The 26,568-nt window shown below is 33.6% G+C and overlaps 1 protein-coding gene and 1 pseudogene across 1 annotated transcript; one reads left to right on the top strand and one right to left on the bottom strand.

Annotated features, from left to right (window-relative positions):
* The first annotated feature begins 9,485 nt into the window (after positions 1 to 9,485).
* Positions 9,486 to 10,243, top strand: LOC125840160 (zinc finger protein ZAT10-like; annotated as a pseudogene).
* A 10,188-nt stretch (positions 10,244 to 20,431) lies between these two features.
* Positions 20,432 to 25,616, bottom strand: LOC125840074 (14-3-3 protein 4). The gene is made up of 4 exons (XM_049519061.1): positions 25,086 to 25,616; positions 24,886 to 25,008; positions 20,978 to 21,094; positions 20,432 to 20,766 (listed from the first exon to the last, which is right to left on the bottom strand). The coding sequence occupies exons 1-4, from the start codon at positions 25,602 to 25,604 to the stop codon at positions 20,704 to 20,706; spliced, it is 822 nt and encodes a 273-aa protein (XP_049375018.1). The 5' UTR covers positions 25,605 to 25,616; the 3' UTR covers positions 20,432 to 20,703.
* Between the last annotated feature and the right edge of the window lie 952 nt (positions 25,617 to 26,568).

Consider the following 26,568-nt stretch of genomic DNA (forward strand, 5'->3'; position numbering starts at 1 on the left):
GACGAGTGATGGGTAAATTGGTATTTATTGTAATGACCTGATTTCTGTCGTTATGGAAAAGTCAATGGAGAAAGAATTGGGGACATAAACTTTTTCGTACTAATTTGGATTTTCCCAACCTAGTCCAGATTTGGACGAAATTGGAGTCATTAAGATGTAGGGAAATCTAGTAAAAAACGGGTGAATTATTTATGATTTTTAATTACATGAGTAGTTAGATAACTCGTTAAGAAATCTGTACGACTTTACGGAATTGAATTCGGGCGAGTAGAGCTCCCAAAATTGAGCTTAGTGTAAAGGGTATTTACTGAGCGTCGTGGGTTAGAGGTGTGTTGTGAAATGATAATTTTGGAATTCTTGAAATAACTATGTCTCGAGAATGCCGCTTTGGCACTAGGTTTTGTCGCTTTGGCGGGGCCGCTGTGGCGAGGTAGTGGGCGTTGTGGCGGGTTCGACGTGAATTAAAGTCATTAATAAACCCCTAAACGACCTCATTATGCACTTTTCGACTTTTAGAGCTAAGGAACGACCCTCACGCGACTCCTACTCATTTTTCACCATTCTTGAGGCTAAATGTAAGTTTTTCACTCCCCAAATCCGTTTTTCGATCCGTAGAACGTAATAGAATGGGTGAATATTGATGGGGGAGGGTTTTGTTATAGATTTTATGGTGGAAACAATCCTAATTTGGATAATTTGGATCATGAGTTTGATTTAGGGTTCATAGAATTGTTAGTAATTTGGGTAATTAGTGATTATTTATTGATTCTCGTGTTATCATGATTATTTTTAGACACGAACAAGCAGGAAGAATTCAGAAAGGGAAGATTCAAGTGCCTTAGTGGGTTCAAGCTTGGATTCGAGGTAGGTGATGGTTGTGATTCTATGATTGTGTGATGTATGTTTGTTGTTGTTTCATTATGATACATGTATGCATGCAAATGTTGTATTATTGATCACACTTGTTGTAATTGAGGATAATTGAATAATTGTATGCCATGAATCACCTCTTACTGTATGATTGTGAGAATATATATTGTGATTGTGATTGTGGTTTGTTGAATGGGCGGGTGTCACGATCCGACACATTAACTGGGATCGATTGCCATGTTCCGGCATAACTAACTTGGATCGAATTGCCACGTTCCGGCATAATTATGGGATCGGTTGCCATGTTTAGGCATAACTAACTTGGATCGGATTGCCACGTTCCTATATAATTATGGGATCGGTTGCCACGTTCTGGCATAAATATGGGATCAGATTGATTGCCATGTTTCGGCATGCTAACTATTTGGGTTTGGGTTCCATGAGAGGACCATTGAATTGTGTTGTGTATCTACTTGTGATGAGTTCGTTCATATCTAATAATGATTGATATTGGAAGACGGTATGTTGCTCTAAATTGATATAACTGTGATATGTGAGAATCGTGAAGTTGTTCATTGTTCGTATATGTTGATGATATTGCATATGTTCGATATGTGCATGTGATTATATTGTTATATTGACTAATGTATGTTACACTTATTGGGATAGCCGCGTGATCCTACCAGTACACAGTGGTTGTGTACTGATACTGCATTTGCTCTTATTTTTGTTGAGTACAGGACATCTTCCGGCAGCTATTGACACACCTCGTTAGAAGATCAATGATTGTTGATTCGAATTCAAGGGTGAGCCAGTTCTTCCGAGCTGCCTTGAGTTCTCTTTTTGTCTAGTCCATCATATTTGGACTTAGACTAGTTCTTTAGATGATTTTCTCGTTTAGACTTATGGATCTTGTTAGAGTTTTGGTACATTGACTTTCAGGTTCTAGGGGTTGAATTTCTGCATTAGTTTGGTTAGTTATTTGTTTAAACCTTGGAGTTTATGGAAACTCTATATAATTTATGCATTTAAACCTGCTTCCGTATCTTTAAATGCATTGGTTTTCATAAAATTTGTTAGTTTGAGTTGTAGCAATGGTTCTCCCATCGGAGGGTTTATGTGGGTGCCAATTACGACGATCTGGGTCGTGATAGCTTCTCAGATCTTGTTTTTCCTATTAATGTGGGAAGGGTTTTAGTATTTTGTTTTCTTCCATTGGTTCTTATTTATATGCTATTCTTTAATAATAAATCGACTCCTTTTTGCTTTAACTAATTCTTAATTTTTTGTACTTTCTCTTTCACTAATTATTAATCTCTTGATGTGATTATTACGTGTGTATATCAGTTAATGACAACTGAATTATGAATGTCACATAAATATTACTAAGAATATATTTAAATAGTATCTTTTTTTAAGTTTTGAAAATGATGAATATTATCATGTTAGAGTTCTTTTAATTTGAAAGTTCTTCCGATCTTCATCGACTTTCTTGCTAAGTAAGATGATGGGGTTGAAATTATAATTTTTATTGTTTCTCTACTATATTTCAACAACTTATAAAAGTTTGAATTTTTAATGTGGGAAATCCTTTTTACCGCAAAGTTTTAGAGAATAAGGTCTCTAATTTCTTAAAATAAAAAAATTGAATTGTTTAGTTATCTCTAACCTCAGAAATATCTAAAAGAAAATATTACTAACATGCATGTTTGATCAATTTGTTTATAAAAATCGAAAAAGATAAATAACCCGAATTATAATCTAAAAATGGAGGAATCGACCCGTTTATCTTACTTGGACGCTGTGACACCCACAACCTCCAAATCCTAAATCTGCCTCTGAGCGTGAGCATGTTGTAGAGAACGCGAGTGAGCTATGAAGTGTTGCAGGTGTGTTTGTTTAAGATTAATGGTGTGACATATACCTATACATTTCACTTCACTAGACCCACCAAACACACAAAATACACAGTCAAACACCAATCTTTCTCTAAATAATATTGAACAACAATGCTATTTATTGTTTCTCCTCCTTTTTGAATTTTTTTTCCAATGCTTATTGTTTTCACTTATCATTATAGTATATTATAAGTAGGACACTCCAACTTTCAAAATTGGATTATCATGTTGCCCCTTCACTATAATAAAATTTAATTAAATATTCAATCAAACACTAATATATTTATTACATAGTGTTAGAATTTGAAGTCCATTTTATTCTTTAGTTATGACATTATTATATATTCCTTTAGCTATTATTATATGTTATAAGTAAATTCAATTACAAAGAAAATAAAACAACTAAATATTTGTTTATCGTATTGAATTACTATACTAAAAATAAGAACATCCTACCTCAAAAGTTATTTTATCAAAATATTCTTATAATGTTGTTATACGTTTAAACCACAAAATTAATTAACCAATAAAAACCAACATGAAAAATATAGATGGTTTAAAACTGCAGCATTCATAAATCACAACATTGATTAGCCAATAATTTACTATGTTTAGAATGGGAAAAAACTAAAGAAGTGAAAAGGGTATTTCAATATAAACCAAGAGATTGAATATGAATGGTTATTCTTCATTCATACATTTAATTATGCAATAATTATTTTTTTAAAGATTGTAAATAGTTAAATAATAGGGCGTGAAGTTGAGTCTCCTTCACAAATTCTCTTTAGTTGAATACATACTAGTTCTACTGATAGAGAGAAAAAAATAGATTTTATATATCATTTTGAACAAATTTTGAATCCGAGTACATGAGACAAGAAAGAAAGAATCAAACATATTTAAGTTTACGACTTCCACGAAATCGATAAAGGAATCACGACTATATCTTAGTTATATATATATATATATATTTATTTATTATTTTTTTCAATCTTCTAAATTTTAATTTGTAAAGAATTTGATACGTATTGTCTCTCTTTTTAATTTGGATATGTTATTAACGCGTCTTTCTTTATGATCTTTTTCATATCTGAATGTCTTTGTCGAGTTGGTTGGCATCATTCGCTCCTTTATAGATGGTGAGGCAGAGATAGTGACGATCAAAGTAAAGAGGATGAACTCATGAAAATGAAAAAAATGATAACATGATCAAAGAACATGTTGCAAATGAACAAATTAACAACATAGATAAACAAAATGATGTTGATAACCAATAATCAACATACATTAATGTGGTGAATGAAAAAAGAAACGGTAAAGTTAACTCGGTCCGAATATTTGTAGATGACTCACAAGTCACAAGCATATGTTGAAGGAAAAAAGAAGCCACCAGGTCCTCATATTAGTTCACCAAGTGAGTGCAAAAAAATAATAATTAACAATCCATTACATATACATTATATATTTTTGAATAAAAATTTATGTATTTTTTTTTTAATTCACCTTTTTAACCTTTTTATATAAAAAAAAATTAATATAAAATATTGACTTTAAAATAATATATAAAATTGTCATAAACAGAAAAATAAGTTATATGAAAATAAGGAAAAACATAATCAACGATGTAGTATATGTACTAATTAATGAGAGGTAACCCAAACTAAAATCTAAAAAAAATCCTTTTATTATGATGATATGATGATTAGAAAAATTATATATTGTATAGAGTTAAATGTCATTTTCAAATTTTTTTAATATAACTTTTTTCAAATTTTCTTGTATAGTGACATGTGAATGGACTCTTAGTTCCACGTTATTAAATTTTTATTTCAATATCTCAAGTTATAATTAATTTTAATTCTTTTGTAATAGTCTTCTTATAATTATTACTAGGAAAATACTACATAATGTATTACAAAGTTACAATTAATATTTATAAATTTTTCATTATTTAAGATGTTGGAATACTGATGACCCCCAGATTTTACTAAGGAACATGTATATTCTATCTGTTCTTTTACAGATTACAGCAGTTACGTTATGTAAAACAAATAATGTAATGACACAATATTTTATCGCGGAAAACTCCGGCTCTTAAAGGATAAAAACCACGACCTACACTTATGTAGAATTTAACTCCACTTCATTAAACTCTGAGTCTCAACAAAAGATTACAAACCTATGTAACTTAAGGAATTATAAACTCTAATTCCTAGACGCCAACAACCAACTAGATCGTCGACCCACTTCAAGTTATGAATTCGGATTACAACTCTTGCAATCTTAGGAACTAACTCTAATTCCTAAACTTCAACACAAACCCCCCAAGGTTTATGTTCCCAAGTTTTTAAGTCCCCCCAACTTGAAGACTCTATTCCTACTCCAATTTATACTTCACTGGATCTATAAAGAATTAAATATACAACTTGATAAAAACTATACAAGCAAACTTGACTTAAGAACTAGGGAAAAAGGGTCTGATATACCCTTCAACTTTGTCATTTAGAGTTGATATACCCTCGTTATAAAAGTGGCTCATATATACCCCTATTATTACACAAATGGCTCACATATACCCTTTTCCTCTAACGGAAGTGAAAAAAATTAATTTTAGTTTAATTATTTAAAAAAATATATAATCCCATATGAGTATATTTAATTCTCCTCAAACATATATTATTATTTTTTAACTCTTTTTTTTTCAATGACTAATTTAGATTTATTATTTTGATGGTCAAATTTATTTAAGTTTTGCTAATATTCTTGTTGAATTTATTATAGATGACCCAATTTTTTTCTTCAAATACAAAAATTAAATTACAATATATCTGAAAAAATAGTTTTAAATTATAATATAGCCACAAAAAAATAGTTTTAAATTTTTTTCTTTACACTAAGGAATGAAAAAGAAAAATCAAAAAATAATTTATGTCCGAAAAAAATTAAAATATACCTTCAAATTTTCTAGAAAAATCATATATACCCCTAAATAATTTTTTTAAGAAATCAAAAGTCAAAAATATAAATTTAAAACTTATTTTTTCACTTCCGTTAAATGAAGGGTATATGTGAGCTCATTTTGTAACGGTAGGGATATATGTGAGCCGTTTGAATAACGGTAAGGGTATATATGAGCCACTTTCATAACGAGGGGCATATCAGCTCCAAATGGCAAAGTTGAGGGGTATATCAGACCCTTTTCCCTAAGAACTATAAAACATAAGCCTATGAATCAGTTCTTCAATTCTTGTTTCCTAGCGTTTGCTACACTTCGTAATTAGAAATCACTCAAATATGAACTCCCTCTATATGATTGTACTCTGCTTGTAACTCTCTATTTTGGTGCGCAAGTTTCGTTGGAAGATCCTTGCTCTATTTATAGACTAAGTAGACCAAGAATCATTTTCCTACTTCAACTCTGCTTCCTTATCTGTATGGAATTTGAAAATTATTGTAAACTGATTTTATGCACGCTTTCTCTTCCTTGAAGGAATTCTTTTATGAAAGGAAACCTTTTTGCACTGGTTTCTTGTCGAAAAAGCAACCCTTCCACCGCTTTATAACTTCTAATTCGCGTGGATGACGTTCTCCTTATTACAGTCGGATTCGGTCTGAAAGGAACATGTCGACACAACCGGTTCCTTTCATTTGTTCCTCTATTTGTCAATTATCACAATCTTTCTCGATCTAACAAATTCCCCCTTGTTGATGATGACAAACCATTGCTTCTTGTGTGAATAGATTAATCAGTGTTATGTCAATTTCTTAAAACTCAATACACAAAGTAAACACATTAGAGGATCAAGTTAGACCAATTGGGTTATAAATTGAAGGAAAAATCACCCCACATATATATTTAAGGGGTAATATTACGAGTTTTAAATCTAACTTTAAAATATTATTGCTTATAACATTTTAGTTGCGGGTTATAACATATCAATTTTTATTTTAATTCCACTTTATTAAATAATTAATATTTTATAATTATTTTAATTATTAGGTGATATAATTAAAGAATCAATCATAATTATTTGTTACCCATTTTTAGGGATTTACTTGATTCTTGTATTTGTTTTACTGTCACACTTCAAACCCGACCTCCCAACCACCACGTTTCTTCTTTTCTTCTAACACACTATAACAACACCCCACCACCCCACGTTCAAAAATTAAACATTTCTCTCTCACCTCTTCATTCATCTTCCTTAGAAATCGTAAATTATCTCTGTATCACCATAATTTGACATCTTCATTCTACAATCAAAAGAAAGGCCAAATCTGTGAAAATAATGTAGAAGAAATTTGAGCATACTCCTAGAAAGAGCCCTAGATCAGTTGAAATGAGTTCTACTATTGAAAACGAGGCTCCAACTTTTAACATATTGACTCAATCGCCGTCGATCAACAAGAATGCAAGTTCGGCGAGAAAGGTTGTTACCCCACAAAAGAAGAAACAAATTCCAGAAAATAAGAAGAAAAGAGAAGCAAAGAAAATTGCAAGTCCTCCAAATCAAAAGGAACAAAAGAGAAAAGGGAAAATGGTGGAACCCCCTTCGAATTCAAACTCACATTTTGTAAGCGAGATTTAAAAAAGATAAGATAAAAAAAATCAACAAATGTCGAATGGTGTTTGTCATCAAAACCCTCTAAAAGAAGAGCAACAATGAAAGATGACTCAAAAATTTCAATTTCAAAAAAGGCAAAAAAATTGTTAGAGAATATTTTATTTAAATTATTTTAGCAATTATTCAATTTAGTAGGATTTTAAAAAAAACTGTTTCTTTATGCATATGATTCTGGTATGAAATTTGTTTAATGTTGGCATTAAAATTGGCATGATCTATGCATCTATATGTATATTCATTGTCATGTTTTTTTACATGTTTTTTAAATTTTTGAATGATATATATTTGCTTTTTGCTACAGCTTTTTGCAACATACAATATGCACTGTTTTACATTTCAAATTTATTTCTTTTAGTAATTTGTTCCAGTTGGATACCAACTTTATACAATTTTATTTTTAATTTGTCAAAAGTTTTCAAGTTGAATATCAAGTTTATACAATTTGGATATCAACATTAGCCAAATTTTTATTAGACTTTAGTTTTGAAAAACACCTCATAAACATAGTACACCACAATTGTATGTTACACTTAAGCTTTCCAAATAGATATCAAATGAATAACATATTACCTAGTTTTACGTTTTGTTTCTTATAATTTTTCAGTGGGATACCGGTGATATACAAAATGCATACCAATTGGATACATCATTAACTAGTTTTAGTTTGGATAACTTGGTTTGAAATCTTAAATACATCTTAAGGTTTCTATTTTTGCAATGCAATATCAATTCGAAATCAAATGGGCACTAATTAAAATTACATGAAATATTTTATGTTGGCTTACATTGTATCTAATTGATCTCCAAATTGAAAAATAAGAATGACATTAAATTGGTATCTAATTTGTATAAATCTGGGAAGAATGAAGCTGACAATGTAAAACAGTGACCATTTTATATTGTATCCACCTCAATTACATCTTGTTTTATATTTTTTTCAAGTCGGACATCAGGTGGATACCAAAAGAATACCAATTGAAAATTACACTAACTAGTATCTATGTGACTTCAATTGCATACCAAATGGAAATCAATTGCATACCATCATTACTTAATCAATTGTTCACTATATATTTGAAAAACAATGAACAATTGATTAAGTAATGTTGGTATATTGGCTTACATTCTATCAACTTGATCTCCAAATTGAAAAATAAGACTGACATTAAATTGGTATCGTATACATTTGGTATTTTAACTTGAGAATTTAAGACAAACATTATAAAATAAAAAATGTATGAAGTTGGTATCCACCTTGTATAAATCTGGGAAGAATGAAGCTGACAATGTAAAACTGTGACCATTTTATATTGTATCCACCTCAATTACATCTTGTTTTATATTTTTTTCAAGTCGGACACCAAGTGGATATCAAAAGAATACTAATTGGAAATTACAATAAACTAGTATTTGTGTGACTTCAACTGCATACCAAATGGATACCAATTGCATACCAGCATTACTTAATAAATTATTCACTATATATTTGAAATACAATGAATACATAAAAACAGATTTTACAGTACTCATAATAAATGTTTTGAAATTATAATTCGTTAGTAAAAGATAGTATAAATCAAAACATGAGTTTGTCACAATTATAAATTATGACTTTTTTTGTGCAGGGTAATTTGAATATGTCTTCCTGTTGTGGCCCTCTCGACGGCATTACATTTAATTTAGACCTCTTGAATTTCACATCAACAAATTCCTTTCAACGTTCAAGTTTATTCACACATTTCATACCTATTTCATGCCAAAATTCATCAATTATTCATACTAGGATCATGCCACTATAATACCAAAATAATTTCATTTCTACCTATTAATTGCCATTTATTAAAGGGAAAAAGGACGAATTTACCCCCGAACTTTGATAAATGGTACGTCTATGCCCTCCGTTATACTTTGGGTCCATCTCATCCCCTGCCGTCCAATTATCGGTACACACATGCCCCTCTCACTAACGGCCCCCTCATCCTTTACACGTGTCGTAATCCTAATTAACTACCCGTTTGACCATTATTTTTAACCCATAAACTAACCACCCGCCCTATAAACCCATACCCACTCGATTCACTCTAAAATTGAGATGGCCCTTGAAGCTTTGAATTCTCCAACTGGTACTTCAAATCCGCAGACATTTTAATTTGAGAGCAAAGGTCATCAGCAGCTTCGGTACCTTGAGAATTGGACTAAAGGGGAGAGATCTAAGAGGTCACGGAGTAGGGATCGCCAGCCGACTGGAGAGGAATATTTGGCGCTTTGTTTGATTATGCTTGCGCGGAGCGATGACTCTGTTAGTCAAGTACGATCTCTACCACCGCCGGTGCCAGTGATGAAAATCCACACACCGTCGGAGAAGATTGAGGAGAATATGTTGTATAAGTGTTTGATTTGTGGTAAGGGATTTGGATCTTATCAAGCTTTAGGAGGACATAAAGCTAGTCATCAGAAACTCATCACCGGTGGTGGCGGTGGAGGAGATGATCAGTCGACTACCTCAACTACTACTAACGCTACCGGAACTACTAGCTCTAGTAGCGGTAACGGCAGTGGAAGGACTCACGAGTGTTTGATTTGCCACAAGTGTTTTCTTATTGGACAAGCTTTGGGAGGACATAAACGATGTCACTACGACGGCGATAACGCTAACAGTAGTGTTAGCACTAGTGTCGAAGTTACGGAGGAGGAGGACGTAGGGTAGGGTCTATAATCAGCCACCCTGATTTTGACTTGAACATTTCGGTGTTGCCGGAATTTTGTCCTGGATTTGGTTCCGGCGAGGATGAGGTAGAGAGTCCACATCCGGCGAAGAAATCTCGGCTATCTCTACCTCCAAAATTTGAATTATTCCACTCAATTCTCATTTTTCAACTCTCAAATTTTTTGTGTTTTTGATTTTGTAGTGATTGAATTGAAAATTGACATAGAGAAATGAGTAGAGTTGGTGTAGAATTAATAGAGATTGAAAGAAATGAGAGATGATGATGATGAAGTGAAGAGAATTCTTCCACAGACTAAACAGATTACAGTACGAGGAATTGTGAGATAGGAACAAGACTCGGAAGATTTGGGTCTTTTAATTGACTTAGGATATTTTAGAGGGAATCGGGTGGGTATGGGTTTATAGGGCGGGTTGTTAGTTTATGGGTTAAAAATAATGGTCAAATGGGTAGTTGATTAGGATTACGACACATGTACAAGATGAGGGGGCCGTTAGTGAGAGGGGCATGTGTGTACCGATAATTGGACGGCAGGGGCTGAGATGGACCGAAAGTATAACAGAGGGCATAGACGTACCATTTATCAAAGTTCGGGGGTAAATTCGTATTTTTCCCTTTATTATATACACAATATACCAAATTCATTACATTATTATTCCCAAATTCATTCCAATATAATGCCAAAAAAAAATAATCAATCATACCAGAATCGCACCAAAAAACATTATAAATTGCCATACATGTTTGTTATAAGTAGTATACAAATTCCAAAAAAAAATATTATGTAATTTTTTTAACCAGAAACATATCAAAAAAATGATATCTGATTTAGACAAATAATGAACAAATTAAATGTTCAAAATGCAACATTATACTTGTAAAAAATGTCATAATTAAAATTATTAAACACAACAAAAAATCAGAAATCAGTATACAAATTTCATACAATTTTTATGCACACTTTTCATATCTATTGGATGCCAAAATCATACCTATTTCATGCCATAAGTCATTACTTATTCATATCATAATCACGCCACCAGAATAAATAATACCAGAATCGTACCAACATGGTATAACCAGTATATCAATTCCAAACAAATTTTATGTAATTTTAAATTAGAAACACACAAAAAAAAATGAATGTTCATATCAAAATCTAACAGTATATAAAACAAAAAAAAACACCTTAATTGAAACTATTGTACACAAACGAAATCTTAAAAAAAATTACAGTTTGAATGTTCATAATTTTTGTTACATTTTGTTACCAATACAAATAAAATATCTGAAAGAACACTAACCTGAAGGATTCTATCTACCACCATGATTTATTAATGCTGATAAGAAACCGTCCATTACAAGAAAATGAAGATTATTGAATAAAGACAAATAGAAATTAGATGAGAGTGACGACTAACCAGCGAAAATATTGAGAAGAGAGAGAAACGTTTGAAGAAAAGAAAAGAAATTTGTTCCAAAATGCCAATAACTACTTTGAGCTAAAGGAAAATAAATATTTCTTTGTTATGACTCTTCTATTTTTATGTCTCTTATTAATTATCATTAATATTTTCAAATTATTTACTACTAAAATATTTATTTTTACCTTATTTATTTTTCATACTAATTGATTTTTACTGTTATTTTAAATCATTTTTTTATTTTAGTAAAATGTTAAAACTAAAATTTTGGAAAAAAAACGAAGAGAGAGAAACTTTGAACAAAATGAATAAATCTGACTTTTTAATTAATGTTAACAGATTAGAGTGAAATAAGGAAAATAAATATTCCTAATTAGTTTGAATCTCCTAAATTTATGCTAATTAACAATTATCATCAATGAATTCAAAAATAATTAATACACCTTTATCCTTTTTTATCTTCTTCTTTTTTCAAAATTGATTTGTTTTCCTTTTTTATTTTATTTTTTTTCAAAACTGATTTTCTACAATTAATTAAAAAACTTTTTTTTTATAAACTGTTACTACCTGAAATTTTTTATTGTTACAACTTGAAAGTTTTATTCTACAACTATAACTTGAAAATATTAGTCTTATAAATGTCATTTATAAAATTTTCACTTATAAATATTACACAAGCATGCACTTCCCCCTTTTGACATCATAAAACACTGTGAAGGCAAAAACCACACTAAGAGAAGCAAATTTGATACTCAAGGCTACTGGGGGTATCATCTGCACAAACACTTCAAAATCAAGAACTCAGTTAGCTATAGCAAAGTATTTGCACAAACATAGGAGATAGACATGAACCTGAAACTCAAACCCAACATTAGCATTAATCAAAAAGCATATACACCACAAATGTAATCAAAATTAAAGATAGAATCAAGCACTTGTGATGGGGAAAAAAATTGGAAAGTCAAAGGCTAGAGTAGCTAGGCAATAACAAAAGATCGGGCATGAGAGGGTAAACAAAAGTCCTCTTTCAGCAGCACAAAGAAACATCTTTTGAATTAACAAAATTAGTAGTCTTCTCAATTTCAAAGGTAGCCTTGGTCTATGCAAGCCCAACCTTGAGCTTTGTGTTTTATTTTTCTTTAGCAGGCCTACATGTTCAAGATCATAGTTCATATGCAACTGGTCCATGACATTCTGGTGAGTGACACATATGACTTCAATTTCAGCTTATTTTTTCCCGTTTTGTATCACCTTTAAAGATTTGGTTCAATCAATCTTGTGCCCTTCGAAAAAAATAGTTCACTCATCTCTAACCCCCAAAATCGGTAATCACCTTGCCTAAGAGCATTGTCCACTTCCCAAAGTTCACAACTCTAATTTCAATAAAGTCATCTTTAATTTCAATAGAGTCAGTAAGAGGAACAAATTTCTTCAGCATCATTTGTAGAGGAACATGTCTCCCAATTTGTTCCCTAGACATGGTACTATCAGGTGCAACACCAACTATAATATTTTTTGACATCAACCCTAAAACCCAGTTTATATGGATCCCAATAGAAGAACTAGGTTCGACAGAGGAGTCCCCCATTGACTCCCCCTTACTAGATGTACCCAAGTTAAGCCTAACAACTGAACTTTGTTCAACTATAGGGTCCCCAAAATATTTCCCCTCACAAGGTACGTCCTCCAAAACTTCCTCAGTAATATTAGACACACTCAATACAGATTCCCCCTAAGAACCAGCACTACCCACTTTCTACACCAGAACCTCTATTTTATAAGGCACCAAAGTAGAGGTGTCATCCACCGAAGTTATCTCAACCATAACAACAGATAGATCATCACACTTAGAATATCCAAGAATGTCATTAAGAATCATAAATTATAATTAATCAAGCACAAACATGTTTCTTAAAGAACACTTTATTCCACAATTTTAGGAAAAAAAGATTTCTTGGTTAAGAAGTTTATGAAAGAGAAGGGTGTGAGTTGTAGAGACACACTAGGATAAGGCTTTAAATAGTCTTTTAATAAGATATTTGTTTAGTAGTATTGAGAGTCCTTTGAGATGAATAGTTTTATCTTGGGTAGAGATCTGGTTATATTTTATCACAAGAAAACGTGATTAGATTCATTTTAGAGAACACTGAAAATTGAGCATAGGACATAAATATATATTTTGGGACAAGTGGAAGGAACATGTACATGTGCATTGATTTATATTTAATTATGAATAATTGTAGTGCACATACCTTAGATCTCTGGATAATGCTGAATTTTGCTTCAATTTTACTGAGCCTCTCTCCTGTGACAAATGTAAATATAATGTTATAGTGCATGAGTAGCTTGACTTTAAAAGTGGTATAGAGACATACAACTTAATGTATAAGACTGAGCATAAAATTCAAGATTAGAGGGCAGTATGCACAATGTTCATTAGCCATTGAGGGATACTCATGTGATCTTAATCATCTCCAAGTTCCAAATTGTTCCTTTTAAAAGTGTTTTCTTAGGTTGATCATCCTTCTTGATTAAGTAGACCAAGAATCTTTTTCCTACTTCAACTTTGCTTCTTTATTCGTATGAAATTTGGAAATTCTTGTAAATTGATTTTATGCACGCTTTTTCTTCCTTAAAGGAATTCTTTTATGAAAGAAAACCTCTTTACACTGGTTTCTTGTCAAAAAAGCAACCCTTCCACCGCTTTATAACTTCTAATTCGCGTGGACGACGTTCTCCTTATTCCAGTTGGATTCGATCTGAAAGGAACATATCAACGCAACCGGTTCCTTTCATATGTTCCTCTATTTGTCAATTATCAAAATCTTTATCAATCTAACATAAGAGAAGGCTAAAGAAAATAAATTTTGACGGATACAACCCCTCATGACTAACACATGGACATCGAAAAGCTTGTCCCAAGGTTCTTCATTTGGTACTATCTTTTTCCTTTCCAAAGTGAAATTCCTCCTTGCTTTCTCCTTTGATCTGTGTCAAATTCCACTTTTGTTGTTGTCAAGTAGAATAATTCATTCAACCTCGATATCGACAATCAAGATACCCTTCTCTTCAAATGAATCTTCAAATCATGACTTCGATCACGATTTTCAATTGACTTTATCTTGGGTGCATGACCGTCTACCAACAAGTCCTTCCTCTATAGGCTCGACATGGTTAACAATTTTTGTACAATCTGCAGCAACAGTGTAGGGACCGGTAGACACATCTTCTAAGAATGTGACTGTTAAAATGATCAGATGATACAGAATATGGATACAAAATGTGGTGTCACAAAGTTAGTTAACATAAACAGATAGTTAACAGAGAAGTTTGTTACAAATTGTTAAGCTGACATGTGCATTAGGTGTGTTAGTTAAGAACCTTCTAGATGCTTTTACAATTTTGTAATATGTGTGTATAAAAGCATTGAGAATGCTTCACATTGTAGTAAGACGATTATACAGATCAATAGAAAATTCTCTCTTCTTCTCTCTTTCTAATTCTTTGTTCATCTCTGTCTAGAAGAGCTTCAAGCTCAGAATTCTAACATGGTATCAAAGCTGCAATGTATTTGATGAATAGATTACCTTCTTCTGCCTTGGATAATGTGAGTCCTTATGAGATATTTTATTCAAAATCCCCATCTCTATCTCACATAAGGGTAATAGGATACCTTGGTTATGTCACAGTATTGCCTAAAAGTGACAAGTTTGGAGAAAGAGTTGTTCCTGCTATTCTCATAGGTTATTCTGAACTGCAGAAAGGGTATATAATGTTGGATATAAGATCAAACAAGTTATCTGTGAGTAGAGATGTTCATTTTGAAGAGGATGTGTTTCCTTTTACTACAACATTACCATAGACTGAGTTGTTTACTAGCTCTGTTGGTTCCCCTTTATTTCAAAATGTTACTTACCCTGACCATAATGGTGATGTTGCTGACAATGTTGAGGCTACTGAGATTATATGTAATGATGATTCCCAGTTTTCAACTAATAGTTCTGCAGACATCAGACCTGATATATATTCTTCCCCTCATGTCATGCATACACCTATGGAGCCTTCTATCAGAAATACCTCCAGGCCCACTAAAGCACCAACCTGGTTGCAAGACTACATCACTACTGGCAGGAAGCAAAGCAGTATTAGACATCCCTTGGCCAACCTTCTTAGCTATGAGAAGTTAACCTCATGTTATAGAAGTTATTTGTGTAAAGTGTCTATATGGAGCCTAAGAACTTCAAACAGGCAACCAAGGATGACAGGTGGATTCTTGCCATGCAACAGCAGATTCAGGCCCTTGAAGACAATAAGTCTTGGCAGGTAGTTGACTTACCTGAAAGCATGCATACTGTTGGTTCTAAATGGGTGTACAAGGTTAAAGACAAGGCAACTGGTGAAGTGGAGAGATTTAAGGCCAGATTAATTGCTAAAGGGTACAGCCAACAAGAAGGATTAGACTATCATGATACATTCTCACCTGTGGCCAAGATGGTGACAGTCAAATGTGTGATTGTTTTAGCTGTCTCTAGAGGCTGGAGTTTATACCAAATGGATGTTTATAATGCATTTCTTCAAGGTGACTTAGATGAAGAAGTCTACATGGACATGCCAGAAGGTTTTAAGAAGCCAGGGGAGAACAAAGTATGCAGGTTACTCAAGTCTTTGTATGGCCTTAAACAAGCATCTAGACAGTGGAATTTGAAACTTACTACTGCTTTGTTGGACACTGATTTCACTCAAAGTGTTCATGACTACTCTTTATTCACTTTGACCAGAGGAGCAGACATAGTGGTTATTCTTGTCTATGTTTTTGATTTACTCATCACAGGCACTAGTGAGAAAATGATCATTAAAGCTAAAGACAGTCTACATCATAAGTTCACACTCAAGGATTTAGGTGAGCTCGGGTTTTTCTTGGGCATTGAAGTCCTCAGATCTCCTAAAGGTGTTATTCTCAATCAGAAAAAGTATGTTTTGGAACTCATTGCTGATGTAGGACTCACTAGTGCCAAGCCTACTTCCACTCCTCTTGAGAATTTGAAACTTACCTCAGTTGATCATGATGTTGTAAATGGTCTTACTGGGGATGCTCCTCTACTAGATATTACTTCTTACCAAAGACTGGTTGGTAAGCTTCTCTATGCAACCATTACTAGACCAGACATTTGCTATGTTGTTCAAACCCTCAGTCAGTTTATGCAGTCCCCAAAGAAGTCATATTGGGAGTCAGCACTTAGGGTGGTTAGATACTTAAAAGGCACAATAGGTCAATGTGTATGGTTGCAAGCCAAACCTACCACTACTCTTACCTATTGGTGTGATTCTGATTGGGCTGCATGCCCTAACACTAAAAGGTCCATTACAGGCTATGTGGTCAAGTTTGGTGAGTCATTAGTGTCTTGGAAGTCTAAGAAACAACAAACTGTTTCCAGAAGCTCAGCTGAGGCTGAATACAGAAGCATGGCTTCAGCTGTATCTGAAGTCACTTGGTTGCTTGGATTGTTCACTGAATTGGGAGTTCCAGTTCAAAGTCCTATCAACATTCTCAGTGACAGCAAATCAGCCATACAATTAGCAACAAATCTGGTCTTCCATGAGAGGACCAGACACATCGAGATAGACTGTCACTTCATCAGGGATAAAATCAAAGCAGGGGTGGTTGATACTATACATGTTCCTACTCGACAACAACTTGCAGACTTATTGACAAAGGGGCTCAGTCAGCTCAACATTCTTATCTCTTGGGCAAGCTTGGTGTGCTTAATGTTTTGCACCCTTCAGCTTGAGGGGGTGTGTTAAAATGATCAGATGATACATAATGTGGATACAGAATATGGTGTCACAAAGTTAGTTAACAGAAACAGATAGTTAACAGAGAAGTTTGTTACAAGTTGTAGGCTGACATGTACATTAGGTGTGTTAGTTAAGAACCTTCTAGATGCTTCTACAATTTTGTAATCTGTGTGTATAAAAGCATTGAGAATGCTTCACATTGTAGTAAGACGATTATACAGATCAATAGAAAATTATCTCTTCTTCTCTCTTTCTAATTCTTTGTTCATCTCTATCTAGAAGAGCTTCAAGCTCAGAATTCTAACACAACTACTTTGATGCAAGATGCCTAAATCATGAAATAAAGTTGTACATTGAGAGTTAAAAAAACTCAGTACCATTGTCTGACTTGACCACCTTCACATGAGAATCAAATTGAGTGCTAACCATTTTGCAGAAAATTTTGATAGCAACAACAGTCTCAGATTTCAATTGTAACATATAAACCCACACAAATCTGCTATAGTCATCTACAATGGTTAAGAAGTAATGTTTCTTATCTATAGTAGGAGTCTTATAAGGACCCCAGAGGTCCATGTGTACAACATCAAATCTCATACAGGCTCTAGAAGTATTGATAGGAAAAGTAAGTCTAGTTTGCTTAGCTAATGGACAAACTGAACACCGAGTGTCACTATGATTTTTTGGAACTAAATTCAAAAAACTTAAAACTTGAGATGAAGGATGTCCAAGCCTTTTATGCCATAGGTGAACATCCTGTATTATTGCTCCTGCAGTCACTAGTGGAGGACCAGAGATGGATTTCTGTCTGTGTACTATTGTAGTGTCTCCCTTGAAAACATACAACCCTCCTTCTTCTTTACCAATCCCCTTGACCCTGCCACTGTAGAGGTCCTGAAAGACACAAAAGTCAGGGTAAAAAAATACAAAACAAGATAGCTCCCTTGTGATCTGTGAAACTGACAGGAGGTTGAACTTGAAGTTTGGTACACAGAGGACATTTTTAACACTGTTGTTGTCAAAAAACAATGCCTCACCAACATGACTAATATCTACTTTGTCCCCTATTGGTAGATGAACCTGATTTTGTTGTGTCTTATCTATGCTATGACTCTTAGTTAATAAGTGTCTGTTTGCTGTAATATGATGAGATGCACCTGAATCCACTATCCAATTTTGTGTAAAGCCAGTTGACATTAGACAAGTAGTAGCAATACCTGCCATGTTGACTTGCTTAGGTTCCTTCACATATTTGTTTAGCATCTCCATGATTTGTTTATACTCCTGGTTGGTGAATGCATGTCCCTTGTGTAAAGTCTTATCCTCATCAAAGCTGGTTGAAGCCTCCTGTGAATGGAAAATACCAGTAGCATGGTTTGCTGAATGTTGTCCTGCATAGTGTGAGGCAGAATTTTTTACATTGTTAGCTGGAAACTGCTTACCACCATCACCACTGTAAGAGGCCCCTGATGCATTCCTCAGATTAGTAGACTTCCTTCTATTCTTCTAGTCATCAGGATAACCTATCAGCTTGTAACAATTCTCCTTGGTATGACCAGTAAAGTGACAAAACTCACACTTTCTTCCTTTGTAATATTCCTTTCCTTGATTCTTATGTACATTCACAGCCATTGGATCAGGTTTTTGAATGACATTTGCTACATAGTTTGTCTTTGCTAAAATATTCAAAAAATCATCAGATCACTAGTTACTCCAATTCAACAATATGTTTGCTACCCTCCCAAATCCCCTCCTAAAATGGAAAATTGTATTTTTCCTTCGTATTGTGGCACATTTGGCTCAATAGAAATCACAGCAAATTCAATAACTCGTTTAAACAACACACATATGAGACTTTGAGTCTTCTATGAAGTAATTATAATTGCTCACCTCTACCACATTCCTATTATCAAAATCGAAATAGACTCACTAGAGGTAATAAGCCTTCTGAAAAGCAATTAATTTTTTGTACATTAACATATTTCGGAATGCATGTACGTTTTGAATAAATTGAGGAATTCTCCAATACATCATAACTTTAGAGAAGGCAATAAGATGGTATATGTTTTCGCAATTGAAGATTTTTACTAGATCATCTCCCGATCGATTAATATTTTTGTATAAATTCTTCTTTTGGGTCATGCCAAGTTATATAGACGATATATGAGGGCATAGTAGTAGTAGAAAGATTAGCCTTTTGTTTGTAATAACTTGGTCAAATTTGGCAATTTTAATATTTGCATGTCTGTTGTAATAGCTACTTAACTAAATAAATAGAGTCTAGTTTCAACAAGAGAAAATACATAAAATACCCTTAAGATTTGACAGTTAAATTAAATTACTTAGACATTTAAATTAACCCTTTTTAATTCTTATCGGAGTTGATACAAATCCAATTTTCTTTTTCTTCACCGTCTAACAAATTTTCTTTAACAAGAGAATGAAGACTCTTTCTTCACCATTCGACAAGTTTCTTAAAAAAGAGAATGAATCGCACACTACAATACCCAAATCATCTTATTATGAAAATATGTTGTAGATCCGATTTTGTTAAAAAAGTGTTCCATGAAGATACCTTCGTACCATCAAAGTATATATTCTTCCTCTTTGATAATAGTTAAAAACAGGGATCTAAAAGTGAGGCCAATCGCTTGTAATTACTTTTCCTTTTTGCAGTAGAAGTGTTCTTTTACCTTACCATAATGTAACGAAAAGTTCATAAACGAAAGTGAAAGAAAATAATTGTCCCATCCCTCTTTTGTTGTATAGTTTATCCTTTTCCTCTCTTCTCCTGTAATTTATTCTTGTACTAGTTTTTATTTTATATAACATCATCAATATTAAAGTTCTTGCATCTTTTATCTACTCGAATCTAGTCTCCACCCAAAGCATTAAAAAGAACATATGCTAAGAGGTTACGATAAAATTGTTTACTGACGCTGTCACAGCTATAAAGAAGTGTTAGTACCTTCTATCAATGCAACAATCGTGTTCGATCACACAGAACCAGAAAGCTTTTGGTCCACATGCCAATACTATTTCTCTTCCATGTGATTCCCAGGGGGTAGAGATAACAAAATATTTCCAGGATTATCAAATGCAAATTCAATCACACAAACATGCAAATGAGACCAAAAATACGAGCAAAGTTATCAACACAAGCAATTAATGCTACCAATTCAACTCTAATGATCATAGCACTACATGATCGACTTAACCACATATTCTTACCACACTAAGACATGTTTTATATTGAACCGTTTCAACAGTGACACAACCATCGGAGATCTAAATTCACTATCTTGCTATATCCTCTACCAACATCCCTATAAGATAAAAACTACAGGACTGTGCTACTATCTCATCACTGCTGCCCCTCGCCTGACTCAGGTTTTGAAGCTTCCTTGATATCATCCCCAGCATCATCCTGGAATTAGAATAGTTTACAACAAAAACACATTCAACATCAGCATGTCAAGAGTTAAAACAAGTGTAATATTCCAGAATTTAGTAATCAGGAACTAGCTAGTCCATTTTTCTGGATATACACAGGATAATCGGAAAAAATTGTTAGTGCATGGGACTAAATGTGTGTGTGTGTGTGTGTGTGTGTGTGTGAGAGAGAGAGAGAGAGAGACCGCATTGTCTGAAGTCCAAAGAGTGAGATTGTCTCGGAGAAGTTGCATGATCAATGTACTGTCCTTGTAAGATTCCTCACCCAGTGTATCCAACTCTGAGATGGCTTCATCAAATGCCTGCAATTTAACATCATTGCTTATAAATATCTCCTCCAATAAGAGTATATTTTTGTCTCAACATTTTTTTTTGAGATTGTTACATATGTATTTGTACATATAAGTAGAAGACGTACTGAAACCACATTTACAATGAGCAAAATAGAAGAGGACTATTCTGTACTCCTAGCAAGTTTCTACAAATTCTAGGATTATTTTAGAGATAGGTAGAAACTCTGGGATTATTCGTCTTTACTTTTCTATTCTTACAGCTTTGGTAGGGCCGCAAAAGTGTGTACTACTTCAATCAAAAAGGGAAAGACGGAAGGAAAGAAAAAAACTAACTAAAAAAAAATTAAAAAAATAGCACTTGAAACTAGGGGTGTTTGCGGCTCGGATTGGTCAGCTTTTCTCTAAAAGAGCATCAAACCAATTAAGTTGGTTTTCCATTGCTTCGGTTATTGTCAGGTTTTTCAGCTTATTGGGGTTTATTTTGTACAAAATATATATATATATTAATTTGCTTCCAAACACATGTTAGGTGACTATGAGCCTGTTTGGTTGGGCTTTATAACTTATGACTTGTAAGCATAAGCCATAAGTAAGAAATTCAAACTTATGGCTTATTGTTTTATTGACTTAAAAGTACTTTTTTTTTAATTTTACCCAAACACTACAAAAGTGCTTAAAAGCACCTAAATAAGCCAATCCAAACAGGCTCTATATTCCAACATGACACTACCAAATCAATTACTCTCCAATAAAAGAAAATATATATATTTAATCAAATTATATAAGTAGCTTCCTCCAAAAAAAAAATGTATGTATTGTCCAAGAATTTAGCCATTTCCATGGAATATAATAAGATTTCTTACAATGAACTTTTTTTTGTGCAAAACATTGAAGATTTCGTTGTGATATACCAAGATATCTTGACGATATTTTAATTAAACAATGATGATTAATTAAAGAACTCAAAGACAAGTTTTGAACATGAAATAGATTCTGAGCTTGAGAAACTACAACTCATGAGCTTGAGATGATGGACATATGAAACTAAAACACATGAATCTCCTACTGTGGATGTCTGGCTATCTCTAGCCTCTAACAACAATTTTGAGTTTGATATTGAACTACTGAAAAGTTAAGGAAAAGAAGAGGTCCAAGCTAGTGTTTTCTAATGTGGGGGTCATGTAGGAGGCTAAGATGGACAGTCATAAGCCAATCAGATGCAAATTTACCACTACAATAGGAATAAGATGCTGAATTTGATCGGAGTTGGCTAGATTATGCCAAGCATTGTTCGAGCAATGGATGCCATGCTATAGAAAGCAAAACTAGGAATACATTTTGGACAGTGATTCCGCATGCTGTAATATGGAAAATTCGGAGAAGAAGAAATAGGAGACCCTCTGGAATTAAATTCTCATATTTCAGTTTTTATTTTTGGAGCACTCTAAGTGTACAGATTTGTATAAATGAAGTTTTTTTTTTCCTGAAGAACCACTATTTCTATATAGCCCAGCTGCCATGTGTACGTCTTGCACAAAGGGAATGTCTCTCAATGGTATCGTGGAAAGTACTTATCAAAATTAAGAAATGAAGCCACATGGAAAAGAATGACAATATGATTCTATCACTTTGGCGGACTTAATTCCTCACATGGTTAATAGAAATACCTTAAACGATATGTGGTAAAGAATTGTCGTCATTGTGAGAACAATGGAGGTGATATAGCAGTTCAAATCAAGGATTTGCCTTGTGTTAACTAATGAAGCTACTGAGAGGGAGTCAACCAAATGCTTGAACATGGGAACACAGTGGAGAGTAAGGATTTTAAAGCAAGTGAAAATGAGACAGAATATACACACTGACTTTGACTCTCCATGATGAAGTTAAAGCAGCATTAGACGAAATTATGGTGTTTAAATATAGGTAATTCAGGAATCTAGGTCTAGTGTTTCATGAATATGAAAATGTATTTCATAAAGTTAAAATATGATGGGTAAGATGGAGGAGTTTACAGTAATGCCATAAGAAATTTCTATACTAGTGAAAGACGAGTTTTGTAGAGCGGCTATGATGCCAACAAGGTTATGTGAAAATAAAGGTTGTGCTTACAAGGTCAGTTATATAACAAGGCAAATGTTCGGAAAGATGTGAGACCAAACAAATTAAGACCGAATGTACTACTGCACACTTAGGACATAAGACAAAAGAACCTGACTGGGATGATTTGGTTATGTCCTATGTAAATCAAGCGTTCCGTAGATGTATGATAACTGAAGGTATTAAAGACGACAAGGTAGAACGAAAATAACATGTTAAGATTTTGTCTCAAAGGACCTACCATCCTTTGGATCTATGCAAACTTGTCGAAAAACAGAATCCAATGGAAGAAAAAGACTGATAGCAATGACACTAATTAGTTGCAGGTGCAAACAATCACGTCTAATTTGGTTTTATTCGGAGTTTTTTAGAAATTTGTATGTCCATGCAAAAGTAAAGAACCACTTGCGCTAGAGAGCCCCTAATTGGTCCTTCTTAAAAATAAGGAGAACCCCTAATTAGTTTTAAAGAATAACTTATTAAGTATATATGAAACAATTATATAAGAATTAAAATAATTTTGAAGTTAATATAGCCCATCCCAACTAATTAGGGTTGTGACAGAGTACTAGTGGCTGTTACTCTCAAACTAATTCTGCCAAAGTTTACAAAGTCAAATAACGGGCATTCCAAAATATTCAACTAAGAAAAAAAAAGTAAAAGGTAGATAATTCCATCATCAAAGTTAGACTCTAATTCATCCTACCACTCTAGTAATAAGAAGATGCTGGTTCCTAGTCTACTAAATTATCCTAACAGTTTATTGCGACTGACTTTGAGTACAGGAGCAAAAAGATTTATTACTTGGGTCGCACAAGTCCAACTGTCAATTAAATGGTCATATTGGGGCACAAGCAAAAAGCTATTCAGAATGCATAGATATAGGTTTAGAATTCTGAATTCAAACGTAATTCCTATCTCTAAGCGAGTTAAATGAAATTACTCTCGTTCAATAGACTAGTTCATGCTATTTTCTTGTCTCATCAGTCATCGAGTAATAGAAAATATCTATGACCAACATATAGGTACAAAGACAGCTAATTCTAATGGCAGCACTGTAATATAAGACGTAACCTACAAAGTGGTCAGATGAACTATCACCCTAAGTTTAAAAAAGGATGTCCACAACTAACTGTACCTAATAAAGAACTTAGCACTAAATACTTTGCTGCTAGGAGCCTAGGACATAGACAAGGACAAAACCCTGAACAAGCATCAATCGAAATTTTAGTGTGGAAAACCTCAACCCTAGACAAGATCCTGACAAGAATAGGAAACCACAGGAAAGAACGCAAAGAAATAAGCTCTCCTTCCGGTTTGAAAAAGGAGAAGAATTACGCATTACGGAAAGACAAAGCACTTTACTCCAACCAGAGAAAATGGCAGGCATAAATCAAATCATTCAAAATATTTAAAAAAAACATTCCTATCACTCAAACATCATACACCAAGCTTTATTGTCATTACGAGGCACCAAAGCTAAAGTTGATTCCCAATCGAAACGTACATGCATAGCTTGAAGTAGTACAACGATCTTTTCCCTTTTTTACAAAGAAATTAGTATGGTACAAGTAAATAAATGTTCCATAGACAAGCATGACAAATCATCTATAAGAACGAGGAAGATAGTCCGACTAAGTTAGTTAACCAGAGAGAGAGAGAGTAATTCAAGTCAAAGAATCAACAGAAGCACAGAATTTTACCTGTTTCGCAAGGTTACAAGCACGATCAGGTGAGTTGAGAATTTCATAATAGAAAACGGAAAAGTTAAGGGCAAGTCCCAGCCTGATTGGGTGAGTAGGAGCCAGTTCAGCCAAAGCAATATCCTACAACAGAACACATTAAAAAAACAGAATTGTTTATTACAAAGAAATACTGACAGTATTCACCATAGATCACCTACCTGAGCAGACTTGTATGCCAACAAAGTGTTCTCAGCGGCTTCTTTCCTCTCTGTCCCTGTTTTAAACTCAGCCAGGTACCTATGGTAGTCACCTTTCATCTTCAAGTAAAAAACTTTGGACTCAGCTGTTGAGGCCGATGGTATTAAATTGGACTCAAGGAGGCTCAAAATCCCATCACAGATCTTGCTAAGTTCAGCCTCAATTTTGCTTCTGTATTCTTTAATAGTGTTGACATGGTCTTCATTTCCACGGCTTTCCTCCTTTTGCTCAATTGAAGAGATTATCCTCCATGAGGCTCTTCTTGCGCCAATTACATTTTTGTAGGCCACTGAAAGAAGATTCCTTTCCTCAACAGTCAGCTCCTCAACATCTGCTGTCTTTGCAACCTTCTCCATGAATTCAATCATTTCCTCGTATCGCTCAGCCTGCTCAGCCAGCTTGGCCAAGTACACATTTTCTTCACGCGAAGAGTCGGTCATTTTTGTTGTATGTGAAATTACACCTGATTCAACAAACATAAAGGTAATTGAACATCACATTCTGGATACCACAAAACATGCCTTCAGAAACAGCTAAACAGCAACTTCTGGATCTATCTATCACCATTCTCCACAATTAATTTCAAGTGAACTGAGTCCCTTGAATTATTGGCAGCAGGGTTCAATACCTCATGAACTATTTCTGAGACAGTTAATTCCTATGAGCTTTACTCAAGCTTCCAAGTGTAATAAGAGGTGGTGATTATTAATAAATTCATTTTCTCAAACCGTAGAATAATGGTTAAGCAGTGTGCTACTATTCCGTATATAGGCAGGTTTTTGCCTCTCAACTATAATTAAAGGAGGTGATCGAGTTGACAAAAAATGAACCTTTAAATTATAAAGTGGGCATATGTTCTTTATTTAAGCATACACCGGAAGAAACTGGTGATTAACAAATGTTGTGGAAAAGAGACCAATCCTACCAATAGCATAGGGTACTGCAAAAGGCACTTCAGATGGGGCATGTTGTGTGCCGTTAGATATTAAAAGAATCTTCAGCAACTCCTCAGAATTTAGATACTAGTTAAGGGAGCACTTTGTGTAAAGTCATACCTCCAAGCGTTAACGGGAATTCACTACTTACTCTTTAATTTTATTTTAAAAAATAAAAAAGCAGCCCATTTCAGTGAAGGGCCAGACCACAAAATCAATTGCACTTGGCCTTACCCTGCATTTCTGCAAGAGGCTGTTTCCACAGCTCGAACCAGTGGTCTACTGGTCATTATTTTAAAAAAAACGACATGCATTAAAAAAACAATTACTTAAAACAGACTTAATTTACATTTTTTATTCAGGAGAACAAGATGTTATTTCAGTATTTGTAACTGTTGAATCTGGCCACGAGTATTTAGCAAATACTGAATTTTCCGAGAGTGTTTTCAAATACTAAACTTCAAGTGAAAGTTTGAAATACTGATATGAAGGTGTATATCAGGTTTAT

This window comes from Solanum verrucosum, unplaced genomic scaffold (assembly GCF_900185275.1).
Source record: "Solanum verrucosum unplaced genomic scaffold, falcon-dt-bn FXZP01000180.1, whole genome shotgun sequence".
Taxonomy (NCBI): Eukaryota; Viridiplantae; Streptophyta; class Magnoliopsida; order Solanales; family Solanaceae; genus Solanum; species Solanum verrucosum.